General features: G+C 40.6%; 3 protein-coding genes across 19 annotated transcripts in view; 1 reads left to right on the forward strand and 2 right to left on the reverse strand.

The window, feature by feature from the left end:
• LOC117382835 (mitogen-activated protein kinase kinase kinase kinase 3-like) overlaps positions 1 to 3,680 on the reverse strand; it is a 42,682-nt gene extending 39,002 nt beyond the window's left edge. For 8 of the 14 annotated variants that reach the window (XM_055227207.1, XM_055227203.1, XM_055227201.1 and 5 more), the window contains exon 1: positions 3,433 to 3,662. In XM_055227207.1, coding sequence (XP_055083182.1) covers positions 3,433 to 3,531 — 99 coding nt within the window. In that variant the 5' untranslated portion in view covers positions 3,532 to 3,662. Of the gene's footprint in view, positions 1 to 3,432 lie in introns of all 14 variants that reach the window. The other 6 variants (XM_055227208.1, XM_055227209.1, XM_055227197.1 and 3 more) reach the window with 3 other exon arrangements.
• A 1,127-nt stretch (positions 3,681 to 4,807) lies between these two features.
• On the reverse strand, positions 4,808 to 7,312 carry thumpd2 (THUMP domain containing 2). 2 transcript variants are annotated; one of them, XM_055227217.1, is made up of 11 exons: positions 7,116 to 7,312; positions 6,888 to 7,026; positions 6,595 to 6,813; positions 6,403 to 6,509; positions 6,188 to 6,265; positions 6,055 to 6,107; positions 5,895 to 5,982; positions 5,749 to 5,820; positions 5,562 to 5,676; positions 5,362 to 5,482; positions 4,808 to 5,282 (listed from the first exon to the last, which is right to left on the reverse strand). In XM_055227217.1, exons 1-11 carry the CDS (start codon positions 7,224 to 7,226, stop codon positions 4,943 to 4,945), a joined length of 1,443 nt encoding a protein of 480 aa, XP_055083192.1. In that variant the 5' UTR covers positions 7,227 to 7,312; the 3' UTR covers positions 4,808 to 4,942. The 2 variants fall into 2 exon arrangements, with proteins under 2 accessions (XP_055083192.1, XP_055083193.1); XM_055227218.1 differs by having other exon boundaries at positions 5,203 to 5,282; positions 5,584 to 5,676.
• On the forward strand, positions 6,732 to 16,182 carry LOC117382518 (uncharacterized). Of its 3 annotated transcripts, none has more exons than XM_055227221.1 (7): positions 6,732 to 6,848; positions 9,210 to 9,432; positions 11,050 to 11,235; positions 11,788 to 11,954; positions 12,040 to 12,189; positions 13,547 to 13,719; positions 13,803 to 16,182. In XM_055227221.1, the coding sequence occupies exons 2-7, from the start codon at positions 9,247 to 9,249 to the stop codon at positions 14,192 to 14,194; spliced, it is 1,254 nt and encodes a 417-aa protein (XP_055083196.1). In that variant the 5' UTR covers positions 6,732 to 6,848; positions 9,210 to 9,246; the 3' UTR covers positions 14,195 to 16,182. The 3 variants fall into 3 exon arrangements, with proteins under 3 accessions (XP_055083196.1, XP_033835611.1, XP_055083195.1); XM_033979720.2 differs by having other exon boundaries at positions 6,763 to 6,848; positions 9,213 to 9,432; positions 13,803 to 15,434; XM_055227220.1 differs by having other exon boundaries at positions 6,832 to 6,852; positions 9,213 to 9,432; positions 13,803 to 15,434.
• Positions 16,183 to 17,444: the final 1,262 nt, after the last annotated feature.

A 17,444-nucleotide genomic window follows, 5' to 3' on the forward strand; every position in this document is an offset into this window, starting at 1 on the left:
TGAAGCCGAACGCTGTGGGAGACGTCACACTCCCTTAGTCCACTTCTTTACACAGTCTGTGGGGCGCACGCTGCTGCTGCTGCACTGATTTGTCAGCATCTGATCAGTTTCACCACACCGCCTCGCTGCACCTGCTTCCTCAGCCCTCCTCACCTTCAGAGGAGCAGCTTTTCTCTGTAAACTCTACACAGAAGCAGTCAAGCCAGCTCCTGTGTATTGGCAAATAAACTGTTTTCTGACTAACGACCACAGCACAGAGAGAGGCCAGTTATTAAACAAAAAACACATGAGCCTGCCGTCCAGAATTCACATACGCGTTTAATTTAAGACAACAACTCCACTGCAACAAATTAACTCAGTGAACTATCCAACTAAGCCTGTCACGATAACACATTCTGAAGCCATACAGCAATATTATCCCCCAAAACATACTCTACATGTACAAAGTTGTTCAAATAAATAATAAATGACAAGTCAGAAGCTCATAGTTCCAACTTCTACAGCCCAAATTTCATTGTAAAACAGAAACTTAACCACATATTTCCCAATAGTATAAAAAAAAAATTACAGAACAATATTTATCATTGGGACTTTTTCTTTGTAATACTGGGAAATTTTTGAGATTTGCGCTGTAGAAAGTTGAATTATGAGAAAAACTTACTTAAAAAAGAAATGCTGAATGCAACGCTTAACAATATTGTAGATTTAGAATAGTTTTTGTCGTTTAAATCTGCTCTTGGGCTTTCATGATAGTGGCATAAATTTGTTTCCATATTATCGTTTATCATCGGTATTTTCTTCAGCTTCCAAACTTGTTATTGTCACAGGCCTAACAGTCAACCAAACCAATCTGGCAATTTACCTCCATCGTCTTCACTAATTTGAAATGAAGCAGGAATTTATTTCTTGAAAAGCCTCTTCCTCTGGCTTGTTTTCATGCAGTTTTGCTTGTAACTTTGGTGGTAAATATTTAAATTAAAAATGTACTGTCTGAATGAACATTTTAAAGCTCTCTCTGCGATAACTCTGTCCCAGTGCCTTTGTTTGACCTTTTCCAGGGAAGCAATTACTTCACTTTAATCTGGGAAGAGTAGTGTGACTAAACTTAGCCCTGCCACGATTAAACATTTTAAAGTTTGATATATCGCTGAAGTAAAAATAGACGATACATGATAATACTGAAACTCATTTATGCCACTGACAGTAACCCAAGGGCAGATTTAAACCACAAAAAAACCCTTCTAAATCTACAATATTGTTACAAAATCTTGAGCTGCAATTTAAAAAAAACAGCAGAACAGCAGTTTGCATCTGTAGTGAGTCAAAGAAGTTATTCATTCAACCTTTTATGGCTCAAATCTTATCATATTGCCAAGAAATAACCAAAAATTTCCCAGTAGTGCACATAAAAAGTAGCCAGAAGAAATACTGACCCCCAAAAATATTGTAAATATATATATAGTAATTATCCTGACAGGCCTAACTAAACTTTAAATATCTGATGAATTTCGTACACTGTAAAAAGCTGTAAACACCAGGCACTTTTGGCACTGCTTAAAAATTGTGATTCATGTCATTGCAGAGCTGTGTTCTATAATCAGCCAGTGTTTTCTCAAGAACATGGTTACAAACAAAGTGGAGAGGTTAGTAGATGATTTAGCATTTCTGTTTAAGCTTAGATGCATATGAGCAGAACAGGACCAAACAAAGCTCTGTAAACTGTATAATTTTGGGCAAAAAACTGTTTTCTGCATAGTTGTACAATGTGGATAATCTTTATTCTTAAGCATTGTGAAAAACAGTATCAAAACGTAAAGACTCTGGACATTTGAGGCCAGTATAAAGATGAGCAAACGTGTCTCTATTTTGTACCTTTTATGGTTAAACTGTCACGAAAGCGCCTGGAAGTTAACCAAACATTATCTAGTCTTATTGAAGTTGAATCAGTCTCAAGCTGACCACGGGCCACTGCCCACACAGAGGTGAAATTAAATTCCTCAACAGTGGACTGCCATAAACACCAGTCCAAGTGTTCCTGCAGTACAGCCATCACATGTGTATGCCACTGCCAAACTACAAACCTAAAAGTGTGGAAATACAAGACACTGGGATGGGACAATGGACAATAATATCGTGTATCGTGATAAAAAGAGTTGACAATAATCATTTTATATAACCGTGACAATCGACAACAAAGATAATCGCCCTTATATGTCCAGAATGTGCAGGGTTCTGTTGTCCCGGGCCACCCTCATTTTATTAATTTGCATTACAGAGGGGGCCATGTGACTCTTATGAACCCTGGGGCCCCCAAATTTCAGTCAACAGCCCTGCTCATCCATAATATTCTCTGTTAAACTCATAATTACTCATATCCATAACAACTTTAATCATAAATAATGTGTCTTGCAGGGATGGGATGATATTAAACATGAGGATTTGTGATTTGTGGGGTCATTTTGCAGTTCCTTAAAGACTTACAATTACCAGAACCGCTTTATTGCACCAAAATAAAGAAATAAACACATAAATAAACAACGTGATCTCCTGAGTTACCTTCAACTACCAAAGTGAGACAGACAAGTTTGGGGCAGGGCTGTGAGTCACTGTGATCCGTGCCAGGCTAAAGCCACGGGCCTCGGGAAAAGCGTGGGAAAAACTCCAGTGATAAGTGATTGCGACGTGACTGAAAGACATTTAACAGCCCTAAAGTCTAAATTCAAGTGTCTACAGTCAGACTACACCATCTAAAAGTGTACAAGTTAAATGTTTATGATTATGTAAGAGGGTTTAAGCTGCGTGAGGCTTGTTTTTGTTGTAGCCGTTGGTGCGTTAGCCAAACTCAACCGGACAGACGCAGCAGCTGTCACTCTGCAATAATCATCATTTCATCACATTTCTGCGCTATATTTTTACCCCTAACTGAAATTAAACCCGACAGAGACAGTGTACTTTAAAGTAAGAATGTGTAAACCCACTTAAAATACTGCTTTTGCGTTTCAAAACAACAAATAGTAAATAAGTTAGCATCCAAGTGGCTAACCGTCCAAGTGGCTAACGTATAGCTTGACATAACTCACGCATATTGTGATGTGTTTTAGCTTTACGCATGTGTCGACTGTTGTGTAGTGAAGTTTATGACAAGAAGGGACAGGAGGGATGTGTGTGGACTGATTTGAGACTAGTCCACACTCGTAATGTGCCTATCCCCAGAGAGAGACTTGTTCCAGTGCGCATGAATGTGCATTTAGCTCCACTGAGTCCATCTGTAAAAGCAAGCACTTTTAGCTAGGTGTTAAAAGCGTAAAAGCAACTAGACAAGACGTGGGATTGGGGAAATAAGTTGCAGTGTTGGTATGATGCGCAGAAATAGCGCACAGATGTGATGTCCGATAATGGAAACAGGGACGCTTTTCCTCGTTGCAGCTTTACCTTGTACACATCTCCGTACGTGCCGCTTCCTATCCGCTGGATCAACTCGAAATCCTCCTGCGGATTTCGCCGGGACAGGTCGAAACTGGAGTTCATCATCGTCACTGTCGTTCAGGGCGCCGATCGCGGGTGTTTGACGGACCCCAAACGGGAGGAAAAATCCAGGATTTTAAGAAAAACATACGGCGTCAGAAAATTCCAGCCCGAATCCACTGTAGATCCAACATGGCGTCCACTGCGCAATGAGCATGCGCAGTGGACATCATGGCGTAGCTTAGCCGGACTGTGCGGGGGACTGGTGGATAAAGAGGATATAAACAAAAACAAAACACAGAACAGACACAGAACAGACACAAAATAGACACATAACAAAAAGAACAGACACAAAATAGACACATAACAAAAAGAGAACAGACACAAAATAGACACATAACAAAAAGAGAACAGACACAAAATAGACACATAACAAAAACAGAACAGACACAAAACACACAGAACAGACACAAAACAAAAACACAGAACAAAAAAAAACAGACAGAACAGATTCAGAACAGTAACAAAACAGACACAAAACAGAAACAAAACAGACAAAGAACAGACAAAGAATAGAAACAAAACAGACATAGAACAAAAACAAAACAGACACAGAACAAAAAAAGAACAGACACAAAACAGAAAAAAACAGACAAAGAACAGACACAAAACAGAAACAAAACAAAGAACAGACACAGAACAGACACAAAACAGAAAAAATAACACAAAAACATACACAAAACAGACACAGAACAGACAAGAAACAGAAAGAAACCACACAGAACAAAAACAGAACAGTAACAAAACAAACACAAAACAGACAGAATAGAAACAAAACAGAACAGACACAAAACAAAAACAGAACAGACACAGAATAGAAACAAAAGACACAGACAGAAAAAAAACACAGAACATACACAGAACAGACAAAAAAGAGACACAAAACAGACACAGAACTGAGACTGAACAGAAGCAAAACAGACACAGAACAGAGTGGAATTTACTGTAAATACAGAAAGATACGACAAGACAAAAAAGAAAAGGTAATAGAAAGGAAAAGATAAGAAGATAAGAAAAGAAAGGAGAAAAGAAGATAAAATAAGAAAAGAACAGAAAAGAAAGAAAAAATAAGAAAAGATAAGGAAGAGTGGAGAGGACATGAGACAAGAAGAAAAGAAAAGAAAAAGAAGAGAAAAGAACTAAAACGAGCCATAATAATCAGTGTTAATGGTCCATTAACATATAATATACCGGTAATAACACTTCACTTCACTGATTATGTAAAAAATAAATTATAATTTTATTTATTTCTACATGAACATAACTGAATAAATAAGCAGAAAATCAATGCTAATACTCGATTAAGCCTCCCAATGTAAATCTGGGCTAAGCAGGGCTAACAGTGGCAGATGGCAGTATTGTACAGCTGTGGTCTATATGGTTCTTTGTGGTTTGTATTGTGTAAATATTGTTTGAATCATGGGTCTAATTTGACAAACTTGTGCATTAGTCCATCAATTGCACCTAAACTGACCCTAATAGTATTTTCATGTCTCAGAGAGGAAAGGGGACTGGTTCTTCTGAGCCCATAGAGATGCTCCGTTTCCTGGGTGGATGGTGGTCCCTTTTTTCGGCCTGGACTGGACGGCTGCTCTGTGCTAGTTGCTCCATCAGATTGACAGTCCTGCTTTTCAGTTTGTGAATCATTTTCCTGAACAGAGTCTGATTTAGCATCGTCTTGGGTGATAAGTCTTTTTATTTGGCATGAAAGCTGAGGACTCAGTAGAAGAACCAGGACGCCACCAACCCGAAGAACTCTGATACAAAACAAAAACAAAATAAGTATTTCATTTTTTTAGGACTTGTATGTTTGTGCAATATTTCAAAGCGAGCTACCTTGTCATCTCAGAAAGAATGAGAGGTAAGTTCTTGGCTGCATCCATTTTCGTACCAAATTTGCGACCGAAAGGCAAGTCACAAACAACAGCGTCCACACTGGCACTGTGCAAAGGCAGAGCTATAAACACATAAAAGAATCACACTGTAGAACTCTTTGATAATTCATGTGTACCTACATAAATATAACTGCTTCTTACCCAAAGATGAGGCTTTAAGGACTTGCATCCTGCCTTCTAGGTGTGCATGAACAATATTCCCTCTGGCTTTAACCAGCTGCTCATCATCAATATCAATCCCCAGGAAATATGTGTCCTGTTTGAAAAGATGTGTATTTTATATTACTGCTAATACTTCAACTATAACATGAAGACACATGTACTGTACATTGTGCTCCTTTGCTGCTTCTATCAAGATGGTTCCCACTCCACACATCGGGTCAACCACAAGAGACCCTGGCTGATTTGGACACAAACAGTTAGAGTTAAACCTTATATTTTATAGATTTTATATATTATTTACTTATTGAGCACCTGTATCTGAGCCATTGAGCCCATCGCCCAGGCCACTGTAGACCTCAAGCCTGTGGTTTGAACATAGCTCCTGGTGGCGAGCGGAAATCTGAATATAAAGCAGACACAGATTACAAAATGCATTTTATATCAAATATATTGTGTTCGATGTCACAGTTACTTTGTCAGTGGGATCCCCTGGAGACAATAATCATCAGTCAAATTGACATTTACCTGTAACAGAATCACATGAATGTGAAATATATAAAATAGTTGTTATTAAAATAATGCATCTGTAAAGCAGCAAAACCAACCTCTAAGTGTGGATTTTTAAGGTCAACCCTCCAGCCCAACAATGTGGTCAGACTGGCTCCCAGGACTTTACTAACATCCTACAACAATAGTAAGATGTGCGTTATAAGTACAGCGTAGTTTACAATAATCCACAGACATAGACTACATTATTCATTAATGTAACATAATTATATATTTAGCATTAAGATGAAGAAAATATCACAGCCTGATTGACCTGTGTGCTGAAGTATCGGGCCACACTTCCACTGCACTTGCAGCAAATTCTAAAAGTGACTGGGTCCACAGATGGTAGTCGCTCGGTTTGTTGATCCCTGGGTGCACCTTTTTGAATAAATAAATAAAATAAACCACTTATAAAACACAGATAAACATGGTAATGTACCATATGTATAAATATAACTCAAACCATCTGGATTTTCATGCTCCAACCGTTTTCTTTTGCATTGGCTGGCTTCTCCATGACTCTGCTCATCCTGGTCCCTTTTTTTCACACCTTCTGTTTGGACTTGACAGTTTATGGCTCTGTCTTTGATCGCCCCCTGCAGGCTGATACACAACATTGCAGCTCTGGCTAGTTCCTCCTTATCTCCAGTGAGCTTGGACTGCAGCAGAGAGGATGCCTTTGCTACTAGAAAACAAAAGTTATCAAGACTAAAAAAGGTAGGTAAAGCAGCACAAATTGCATAAGGGGATTTGAACCTTGATTGACGTGGGCAGGCAGCTTTAAGGGCCCCTCATGATTCAGTAAAAGAAAAAGTCTCTCAGCTGATTTCAGACTCGTGACGCTGTTGATGTTTGCACAAGAACTAAATATCACCTTTCCCTGCAAACGGATAACCTGAACAGGGAACAAAAACTACAACATGGTCTCTCAAATCAAATAAAACTGAGAAAATGATCAAATGAGTAAGAATCTCCAATGCTTACATCCTGCGCTCCAACTTTGCTTTTCACCTCCTCCACCAAAAACTGCTCCATCCCATGACCCGCGGTGCAAAAATACCTCACTGGAAAACAACCAAGACTCGAATCTGTCATTTCTCACAGAGTTTAGACGTGTAAATTCAATAAAAATGACTTTAACATGCTTCTTCTCTACATGTGCAGCGCCATGTTGGATTGTGTTGTTTATTTCTGCAGAGGATGCCATTACCAGCAGGGGGCACTGTTCCACTGTCCAATACAATCACTTTTTATATATTGGTTTTTCTGTTGTGTGTTTATGGAGTCAAACCATGAAATAGGCTACAGTTAAACCCATAGACTGTTGTTGTGTCCTTGGGCAAGACACACACTTTCCCAGAATAAGATCTAGTGAATTCTGGATTGTCTTTATATCTATTCCAAATGTGTTTAGCTTAGACATAATTAGAGAAAAAAAAACACATTTTGTTCCCTTAATTGTGTTAAACTCAATTTAATTCAAGTTTATTTCTATAGTGCATTTCAAACAACTGCAGCTGACCGAAGAGCTTCACATAAAAGTCAAATAAGTCAACAAAAATCAGACATGCAGATAACATGATGCATGGGAAAAGACCAATAAAATACTAAGATATCCTGTCTAGTCTTAAATTCCAGGGAGACGAGGTTGTTTTTCAGCGAAGTGAGTGAAAGACACATTCATATTTAATTGTAAAACACAATCTTCAACACGTACAGACCTACATTTGAGCTGCATTAATGTACACATCACTGCAAATCAGTTGAGAAAGAGCTGAGTTTAGTGTTCACGATTATAAAAGCAGTGTGCCAGCAGTGCAGCAGACTGACAGAGGAGACAGAGGAGAGGTAACACAGGAGCTGCCCGTGGTAAACACAGCAGCGATCTGACAGAAGTGATCCAAATCAACCAGGAAAGACAAGCTGAGGTGAGAGGCAGAGAGCGAGGAGAGCAGAGGATGAGCCGGGATACGTCCTTCACATCATTTCAGCCATAGGGTTTATATTCACAATTGAAATTCAAACAGGAAAAACAAAATTACTTAATGTGTATTTGAGTAGCTCTCATGATGTAAAGAGTAAGAAATAAGATGGCTGCCTGTAGTAGAGGGTGAAGCTGATATAGGCTGATATCTTTTTCTATTTTAGCCCGTGTCATTATTATTTCATCAGTAAATAATAACCATGTCAGTCCACATCCTCACTCCCCGACAGACGACACAGCGCAGTGTGAGGTCTGACAGTGCACGAGCCCTTGTCCCACTTAACAAAGAGCAGCTTTCACACTGAACATAAAATCCCAAATCCCTCTGTGCCAGACTTCAAGTCGAGTTAAAGACATCAACATCTCTGCACCACCACACGGCCTCTGCTCCAGTTACAGTCAATGGAAAATCTTAGAGACCTTGGCCTATTTTCCAATGTTTAACCCAGACTATAAAGCTATTACTAAGATCCCAAAGGGTCTTCCTGGTCCCTCGGTGCAATAAGGATTAGTTTCATTTCATTTATCAGAGATTTACATGGTGGCCAGAAGGCTTTGGCAAAGAGGTAAGTAAGTAGCTAAACAAATGAGAGGATTTCTGTGCCATGGAGTGTAGTTTCCATGCAGTGCCTCTAGGTGGAGCTGTAGGTTCAGTGGTGAGTGCATTTTGAAGCAGTGCTGTCTTGGCTGGTTTCTTTGCTGCAGAGTGGGAGGAACAACAGTCTGATGTGGATTTGTGAATGGCCAAAGGAAAGTTGCAGTTTCTGTTTGCAAGTAACTTTTATTTTACTGGAATTGTACTTGTCAGAAGAGTGAGTTTGTAATATTCTACTGTATGTATGTTGTTGCTATGTGTAGATCCTTAAACACAATAAGACAAGGGGGTTTTGAGACTTAAAATAGCCTGGCATCTCTTATTGGGGAGTGTGTGAGTCAGCTGAGGCATGATGTTTACTGCAGATTCTGTGGTATGTGCTGTCATGTGTTGTTGTTGTTGCAGTTAACGACTTCTTCTTTACCAAATCAGTCTAAACAATGTCATTTTCTCTTTTTTTCTAACCCATACTTTTAAAACTCAACTTACTTTTTTGCAGTAGACATCAACATCTGTCCTTCAAACCCCAAAGCATCATGGGACAGCTGTTTTCCTCAGAAGAAGAGCGCTCTCGTGCCCGGGATGCGATTGGTGCGGTCCTGTTTGATGCCATGTTGGACGCCGGTGCCGTCCCAAACCTCAGAGTGGTTCACCCTCTGCTGCTGTCCAACGACGACACAGGCGCACGACCGGGACCCTCCATCCAGGAACAAATGCAGCAGGTTTGTGTTTAATTTTTACAGATGCACAGAAACAAAACAAGAACGAGGGGGACGTGTAATTTCTCCATTGATTAGTATTTTCTGCACACGCCAGGAGACGATTAAATTGTCTCTGAACAGATTTGAAAACACTTGAAGAGCTGTCCCTGCTGTGTGCTCATTGATTTTGCTTTTCAGTTTGTCGAGTGGTAAACAACATTTGTGAACTCAACAATTTGGCTCCAATCTCCAATTTTAATCATGTTGACTTCTGTGACGTCTATTGTCGTCACAACAGTAAAAAAACCCACAAAATTTCAATATTTATATGACACAAAATGGATTCTTGCTATAATGGTGTTACGGCATTAAAAACAGACCTGGAGTTGTGTTTTGTTTCATTTACACATGTTTGAGTCACACTTTATTATTCATCTGTTACATCTTCAAAGCTCAAAACGCTCAGTTCCACCTTATGATGTCATGAAGTGGTAGTTTTCAAGTTAACAGCTCCTTTTACCTTTTGTTCAGTAGAGAGAGACAAATCCAGGGTTGTAATCATACAAATGATTCTAGAAATGAAGGTGTGTGGAGTTTAAAAACACAGTGGAGCACTTCCCGTATCACCACACGATGACATCACAAGGTGGAACAGAGTGTTTTCAGTTTGAGAGAAGAACTCAGCCTAAATATACAGAGTTTGTTTGTGCGTTAAACGTGTGTGAATGAAACAAAAACACAACTCCAGGTCTGTTTGTGAAAATAGAGGATTGAAGGGAGGGAAAGAGAGAGATGAGAAGAAGGGAGGGAGAAGGAGGGAGAGACGAGAGGGAGGGAGAGAGAGAGATGAGAGGAGAAGGAGGGAGAGACGAGAGGGAGGGAGAGAGAAAGGAGAGAGAAAGAGGGAGAGACGAGAGGGAGAGAGAAAGAGGGAGAGACGAGAGAGAGAGGGAGACGAGAGGGAGAGAGAGAGGGAGAAGAAGGGAGAGAGGAGGGAAAGAGGGAGAGAGAGAGAGACGAGAGGGAGAGAGCGAGATGAGAGGAGAGGGAGGGAGAGAGAAAGGAGAGACGAGAGGGAGGGAGCGAGAGAGAGACGAGAGGAGAGGGAGAGAGAAGGTGGAAGAGAGAGAGGGAGAAGAAGGGAGAGAGGAGAGATAGAGGGAGAGAGAAGGAGAGAGAGAGGAGAAGGAGAGAGAGAGGAGAGGGAGAGAGAGGGAGGGAGAGAAGGAGAGAGAGAGAGAAGGAGAGATAAAGAAGGAGGGAACCTTCAGTTCAGTAGAGACTCCAGGGCTGAAATCATCCAAATGATTCTAGTGAAGGTGAATGGAGTTTAAAAACACAGTGGAGCACTTCCTGTATTACCACATGATGACATCACAAGGTGGAGTGTTTTCTCAGCCTAAATATGCAGAGTTTGTGAGTTAAACATGTGTGAATGAAACAAAAAAAAACACAACTCCAGGTCTGTTTGTGACGAGGAAACAACATTAGAACATGGATCAGAACATAGTGTAACACGGGCCCTTTAAAAGTACTACATTATCTCATACTAGTTCTGATATAGTACTGAAAAAATACATAAAAAGGCAGAACTTTCTTGATCATATATTATTATTTGACAGCCCTCGCTTGTTCTAGTTGCAGAGAGACATTGGAAGCAGAGCGCCTACCTATCTGAGGGATCTGATTGGTCGACTGTCGGCGTTCACGGATGAGCCCAGACTGGCGGGTTTGGTGGGGTCAGTGGTGTCGATGGTTATAGACATGGCCTATGCATCGTCCAAACCGCCATCAGGGAAGAACGCCGGCTCCTCCTCTCGACAGGTAACGCTCAGACAGTAGAAATAATAGATAGACTGTTAAATGAGCCGGATTATGTGTAAGAATCGGTAGTTTTCAGATTCTAGAAAGGGGAATAATATTGTTCTTTGCCATAAACTGTCCAAAAATGTATTCACAAATGTTGAACCTGAGCGTTTCTATTACAGTGGTGTTGTGTTTTTTGCCGTAAAACCCCTCACCACACACTTTATACACTTTTCTCACACAGGCGTTAACATTTTCTCACATTTCTCTCTCGTTTAAACACAAAGTTCAAACCTTCGTAGGCGCAGAACGTTTCATCGACATTGTGGGTTTTGTCGGGGAGAAAACAAATTGCAAAAAAAAAGCAAAAAGCATGTAAAATTGTACAAAAACATCCTCAAAAACAGTGAACCGCGATATAGCGAGGGACAACTGTACTCACTAGACACAAGAACTTCCTGTATTACAACAAAAACCTGCATTTTACCAACACAACTTTTATCCGCCTCCATCTGTATTAAATCTGTCGCGATATCGTCTGAAATATCGTGTCTCATGTCGTCGTTACAGAGAGTTTCCGAGCTGCAGGAGTTGATGGAGGAGTACCTGAAGCGCTGTAGGATTAACCTGAACGACAAAAATAAATTAATGCAGGACACATCCAGACTGGAGACGCAACTCAGTCTGAATCTCACGCAGCTGAAAACATGTTTGCTCAGAGGAGACTGCGACTCCAGGTGAGGCTACGCACGCTGCTGTAGAGAACCGACAATCTGACTTGTACTTTCTGTAACAAAGTGCCGTCTTTTGTGTCGTTTCCAGGTCTCTCAGGCAGTGGGCCAGTGGAGCGGCCTTTCACACCCAAATGTTGGTGCATCTGGCTGGACTCGAGGGTCAGATGGAGGCTCTGGCTGCAAGAGGTGCCCTGCTGCAGTACAGAGAAGACCTGGAGCAGATTATTCCCGTCTATAGGTACGATGCCAAATACAGGAATACATTTTCAAAAGGTGGATTATGTCACTTTTTCGGTGAAGGGTACAGCACAATAAACATGCTATTGCTTCGCTTTGTTATTCTCCAGAGCGGGAGTCTCAAACTCGCGGCCCAGGGGTCAATTTCGGCCCGTGAGACAATATTTTGTGGCCCGCAGAACAATATGAAAGTTTAATGTTAGCATGTTGTGTACTCCCGTCGCAAAAGATTCAACAAATAACGATGTGTATCCATAAAATCCACAAGAATTGTCATATTCCTTCATGTATTTTGAAAAAAGCAATGACGTTTGAGAAGATTTTAACAAAGCTTTTTTTGTGGAATACCCAGCCTCACCCAGATCATTTGACGTTGAGACCCCTGCTCCAGAGTATGGCATTCAAAGTCCTGTATTACTACTCATTTTGTTTTATTCACACGTTTAACGCACAAACCCTGCATATTTTGGTTTTTCTCTCAAACTGAAAACACTCTGTTACACCTTGTGATGTCATGTGGTAAAAACAGGAAGTCCTCCACTGTGTTTTTATTCGTTATTTTATTTGGATAATTTGAGCCCTAGAATTGCCAATCTCTACTAAACTAAAGGCAAAAGAAGCTGTTAATTTGAAAACTACCACTTCATGACATCACAAGGTAGAACAGAGCATAAAGGGTCACTCAAACATGTGTAAATGAAACAAAACACAACTCCAGGTCTGTTTTTCACGAGGTAACAGCATTATAACATGACTTAAATCTCACAAAAATCCACTTTGTGTAATATAGTGTAACCTTTAAACTCGTTTATCTCCATGGGGATAATAAGGTGACGTCACATAGCCAAGTTTCAGGTCAGATCTGTGGAGTGGAGTGACCTCTTTTTCAGTAAAATGCTTTTTTTTTCACAAGGCAGCTTTTAAAAAAAAAAATTGTATTTGGATCAACGTAAAATACAAGAGCTTGATGCCATACCGTGTAACATTCTGGGAAATCACCATCATCTCCATGGAGACCAGCTGGTGACCTATATAAGCTATAATAGATGAACCTGTTTTTCACTGTTTTATATATCCACAGCACCCCCTGGTGGCAAGACATATGCATTTCACAATTTTCTGTACGTAAAAGAGCTAATATCCAGATTAGTTTGAGGTATTTGGAAAAACATTATTTAAAATTATTATTATTATGTCTAAAACAAAGGGTCCTTACTATTGATTTTGAAGTTTGTGAATGTATTTTTCCATTTTAATACCTATTTTTTTTTACATAAGACATAAATGTTCCAATCTCACATCACATTAAGTCAGTGCTGTACAAAGTCTTTTCACGCGTGTACTATTTTACCTTGCAGGAAGTATAAAGCCGGTACAGTCAGTGCGCTGAAATGCCGAGGCAGCCTGTCAGCGTCGCATGGAGAGTCCGGTGATGTTCTCGAGGAAGGAGCCATGACGGGTCTGACCGTAACTGACCGAGAAACCGGGGCGAGCGTGACTATACCGCTGTGTGAGCTGCAGACGCAAACAGGTGCCTCTACGCTCTCAAAAATACACGCCAAGTATTTCATCTCACTTCATTTGTTTGTGACACGGCTGTTTTGAATTTGGCAGAGAGAAGACTGGAGGCTGGTTTGAGCGACGGCGCGTCCGACACGTCCGACACGTCCCTTAACCTTGACTTAATCTCCTGCGATGACTACGCCCAAGCTTATCTGCAGCGCTTCTTCTCCGACCAGGGACCCGTGGGGAAAATTGAGACGTATTTCCGCAATGCGAGCGACAGTCTGAGCACGCTTACGACTAAACCGAAAAAGACGAAAAGACCCGAGGAGAGCGCTGCGTTAGAGAACAAAGTGCATGTTACAGACAGTGCAGAGTCAGCGGGAGGTCAAACGGGGGCGCTAGAGGTCAAAGGTGAAGGGATAGGCTGTACGCAGAGAACGCAAAACTTTGAAAATGAAAGTCTGAAGCTCAGTATAGTAGAGATGCAATCGCAAATTTAGCGTTAGCCGAGGTGAGAGAAGTCAAAGTTTATACTCAAATAACATTACCGTATTTTCAGGTCTATACGTCGCTCTGGAGTATAAGTCGCACCAGCCAAAAGTGCATAATAATGAAGAAAAAAACACATATAAGTCGCTAACACATTTATATTTATTCAGCTACATGAAGCACAGACAGAACTGAACACGTGTCTGGTTTGTTAACATAAGATATTAACAGTTAATCAGATAAATAAAGCAGAAAAAACAAGCAACAACTTTACTCTCGATCTCAAATCTCCAAATTAATAAATCCGCTGAGTTCTTCATCGTCGGTGTCACTTCTGAACAAATCCAGCAACTCCAGAAGTCGCTGTCATCAGACTCAGCAGAATATGATTTTCTTTTAGGGGCATTTTTGTTCAGTTTTTCTCAGATGTCTTTTAAATTACCGTAATGTTGAAATTTTACCTTTTCAGTGGTACAGGAGGAGTAGATACTGGTACACGAGCTTGAAGTGTCCTCGTGCAGATGTCAGCGTGACAATAACGAAGACATGACATTATATATTTTAATAATTTCACTTATAAGTCGCACCTGAGTATAAGTCGCAACCCCGGACAAACTATGAAAAAACAGTACTTTAAAATGTCTGTGTAATCCCTCAGAGTCATACTTTGCGTAATCATTCAGGCCCTTAATAGTCGCTGTCACACCTATTAGCATACTGGCTACAGCTATTAATATTATTACTCAAGTAGAAGTCAAAAGTAGTGACCCAAATCATTACAGAGGAAGCGTAAAAAAGTATTTGGAGAAAGTATCATTTGAGTAACAGTAACAGTCACTGAGGTAAAATGTATTAACAATCAGATTTATGATTTTTGAGTTGATGTAGATCGACAGACGAGACATTAAATCATTCGTGGATCACAGTTTTTCCCAAAGAACAGAGTAAACTAAACATCCTCAGCTCAGTATGACTCAACACGTAAAGGTACGACGTCAGAAAGCGACTCTCAAAAGCGTCACTTCTTCAAAAAGTTACTCGAGTAAAATGTACAATGCACCTCTGAGTCTTTGTCAACGAAAACCCAAACACGTACAAGACTGATTTTTCATTGATAAAGATAAACTGACAAAACTAAAAGGAGTAACATCTGCAAATGTGTCAGCCATAATTACATTTTTTTTATTTAATATTTATCATTTATGGTGAAAATAAAAATATATAGGCCTAGACAAACGACTGAAATATTACACGAAGCCAAATGAAGAATAATATTTCACATTTACTTGATTTTTTGTGTTGAATCTTTGTGTTTTTGTCTTATATCCATAGTTTTATTAGTCACAGACACTAGAAATAGAGTTCAGCGTTGCTTTTTTTTGCATCAGTAGGAATTTTTGTGTTGGTTTTTGCACTTTAACTAGTAATGTGCCTGTTTGTAAAGTATATAAAGTGTATAATATATAAGTAAGTATATTCAGGTATCATGAGACTTATCTTGATCCTAAAAACAGTGGTGGATGAAGTACTCCATGTTGTTACTGAAGTAAAAGTACAGCTACAGAGGTAAAAAGCTACTCAGGTAAAAGTGTCACATGAAAAAAAACAACTTAAGTAAAAGTAAAATAAACCACCAAGTCATACGAAAAGTACTTTTTACTTTTCAATCCTGTTCAAAAATGTAGTGGAGTAGAAAGTACAGATACTGCACTCAAATGTAGTGAAGTAAAAGTAGAAAGTATCCACTGGAAAAAGGACTAAAGTAAAGTACAGATACCTAATAATCCTACTTAAGTACTGTACTTTACTACTTGTACTCTGTTACTTTCCACCACTGCCTAAAATTAACATAAAGTGCAGACTTTTGCAGGAATTTAAGTCGTATATAAATCTCTCTGTATTTGTAGACGATGCTTGAAAAACACTGTGCAATTTACGTTTCCATGGCAACCTGACATAACGCCATAATTACACGTAAATAAAACATGAAATTGACACGTGTTGCAGTTGTTTTTTTCTTTTCAGAGCCTGGTCAGAACTTGCGTGACCCGGTGCAGAGCCGGCGGCACTTTGCTTTGAGTGTTTGTGCCTGGGAAAAGGTTGAAAGCGGGCGTTTTTCTGTGGGTCCTTTAGCGCGGCGTGCAGCAGGTGGGCGGGTGGAGCAGAGTGGAGCAGGCTGGAGCAGGATGGAGCGCTTCTAATGCGGCGTGGCTGGCGGCGCTGTGTGAATGTCAAGCCTGTTTGTGTGCATTTGAATGTAGGTGTGTGAAAGAAGAGTGGACGGGATTAGAGAGACGAGGGAGCGGTGGGGATGGGACGGAGGCATGGATGGAAGCAGGGACATGATGGAGGCAGGGACATGATGGAAGCAGGGACGTGATGGAGGCAGGGACGTGATGGAAGCAGGGACGTGATGGAGGCAGGGACGTGATGGAGGCAGGGACGTGACGGCGGCAGGGACATGACGGCGGCAGGGACATGACGGAGGCAGGGACATGATGGCTGAAGGGACATGATGGCTGAAGGGACATGACGGCGGCGGGGACATGACGGAGGCGGGGACATGACGGCGGCGGGGACATGACGGAGGCGGGGACACGATGGAGGCGTCTGTCCCGCTCCACAAAGGCCAGTGTGTGAGTGAATAACGTTGAATTATGTTGCCAGGTTTGGGGGAAAAAAGTGCAAAATCAGACAAACTAACTCTGCCAATGTAGATGTATGTGTCAAACTCAAGGCCCGTGGGCTAAATTCGGCCCGCCAAGTCATTTTACGTGGCCCGTGACAAAGTAAATTAAAAGTTATGGCTTAAAATATCAGTTTATCAGGTGTCACAGGTACATTTGGAGATTTTATTAGAAAATATTTACCAATTATAACAAATGGAGGCTTCATAAAAATAAAAATAAAAATAAAAAACAGTGAATAACATTTTTGCAATAATAATAATACTAAACAATATTAAAGGCACACTACGTAACTTTTGTGCCACTCCCTGGTCTCCATAGAGATTAAATTTTTTGCCCGAAATGTTCCACAGTATGGCATTTAAGATAAAACAAGAGGTGTGCAGTGAGAGTGTTCATTTCTGCGTACGCACATGGGAGGATGGATAGAGAGTTCAGGCACTGACTGGGCTTGCGTCTCCACAAACCTGACTCTCACTTGGCCTGGACGACGGCTGCCTCTTTCTTGTTTCCATGGAAATGTTGTTCCTTTGTCTGTAATATTCCACAGTGCGGCACGAAACCTATCTATTGC

This window comes from Periophthalmus magnuspinnatus, chromosome 15, assembly GCF_009829125.3.
Source record: "Periophthalmus magnuspinnatus isolate fPerMag1 chromosome 15, fPerMag1.2.pri, whole genome shotgun sequence".
NCBI classification, from domain to species: domain Eukaryota; kingdom Metazoa; phylum Chordata; class Actinopteri; order Gobiiformes; family Gobiidae; genus Periophthalmus; species Periophthalmus magnuspinnatus.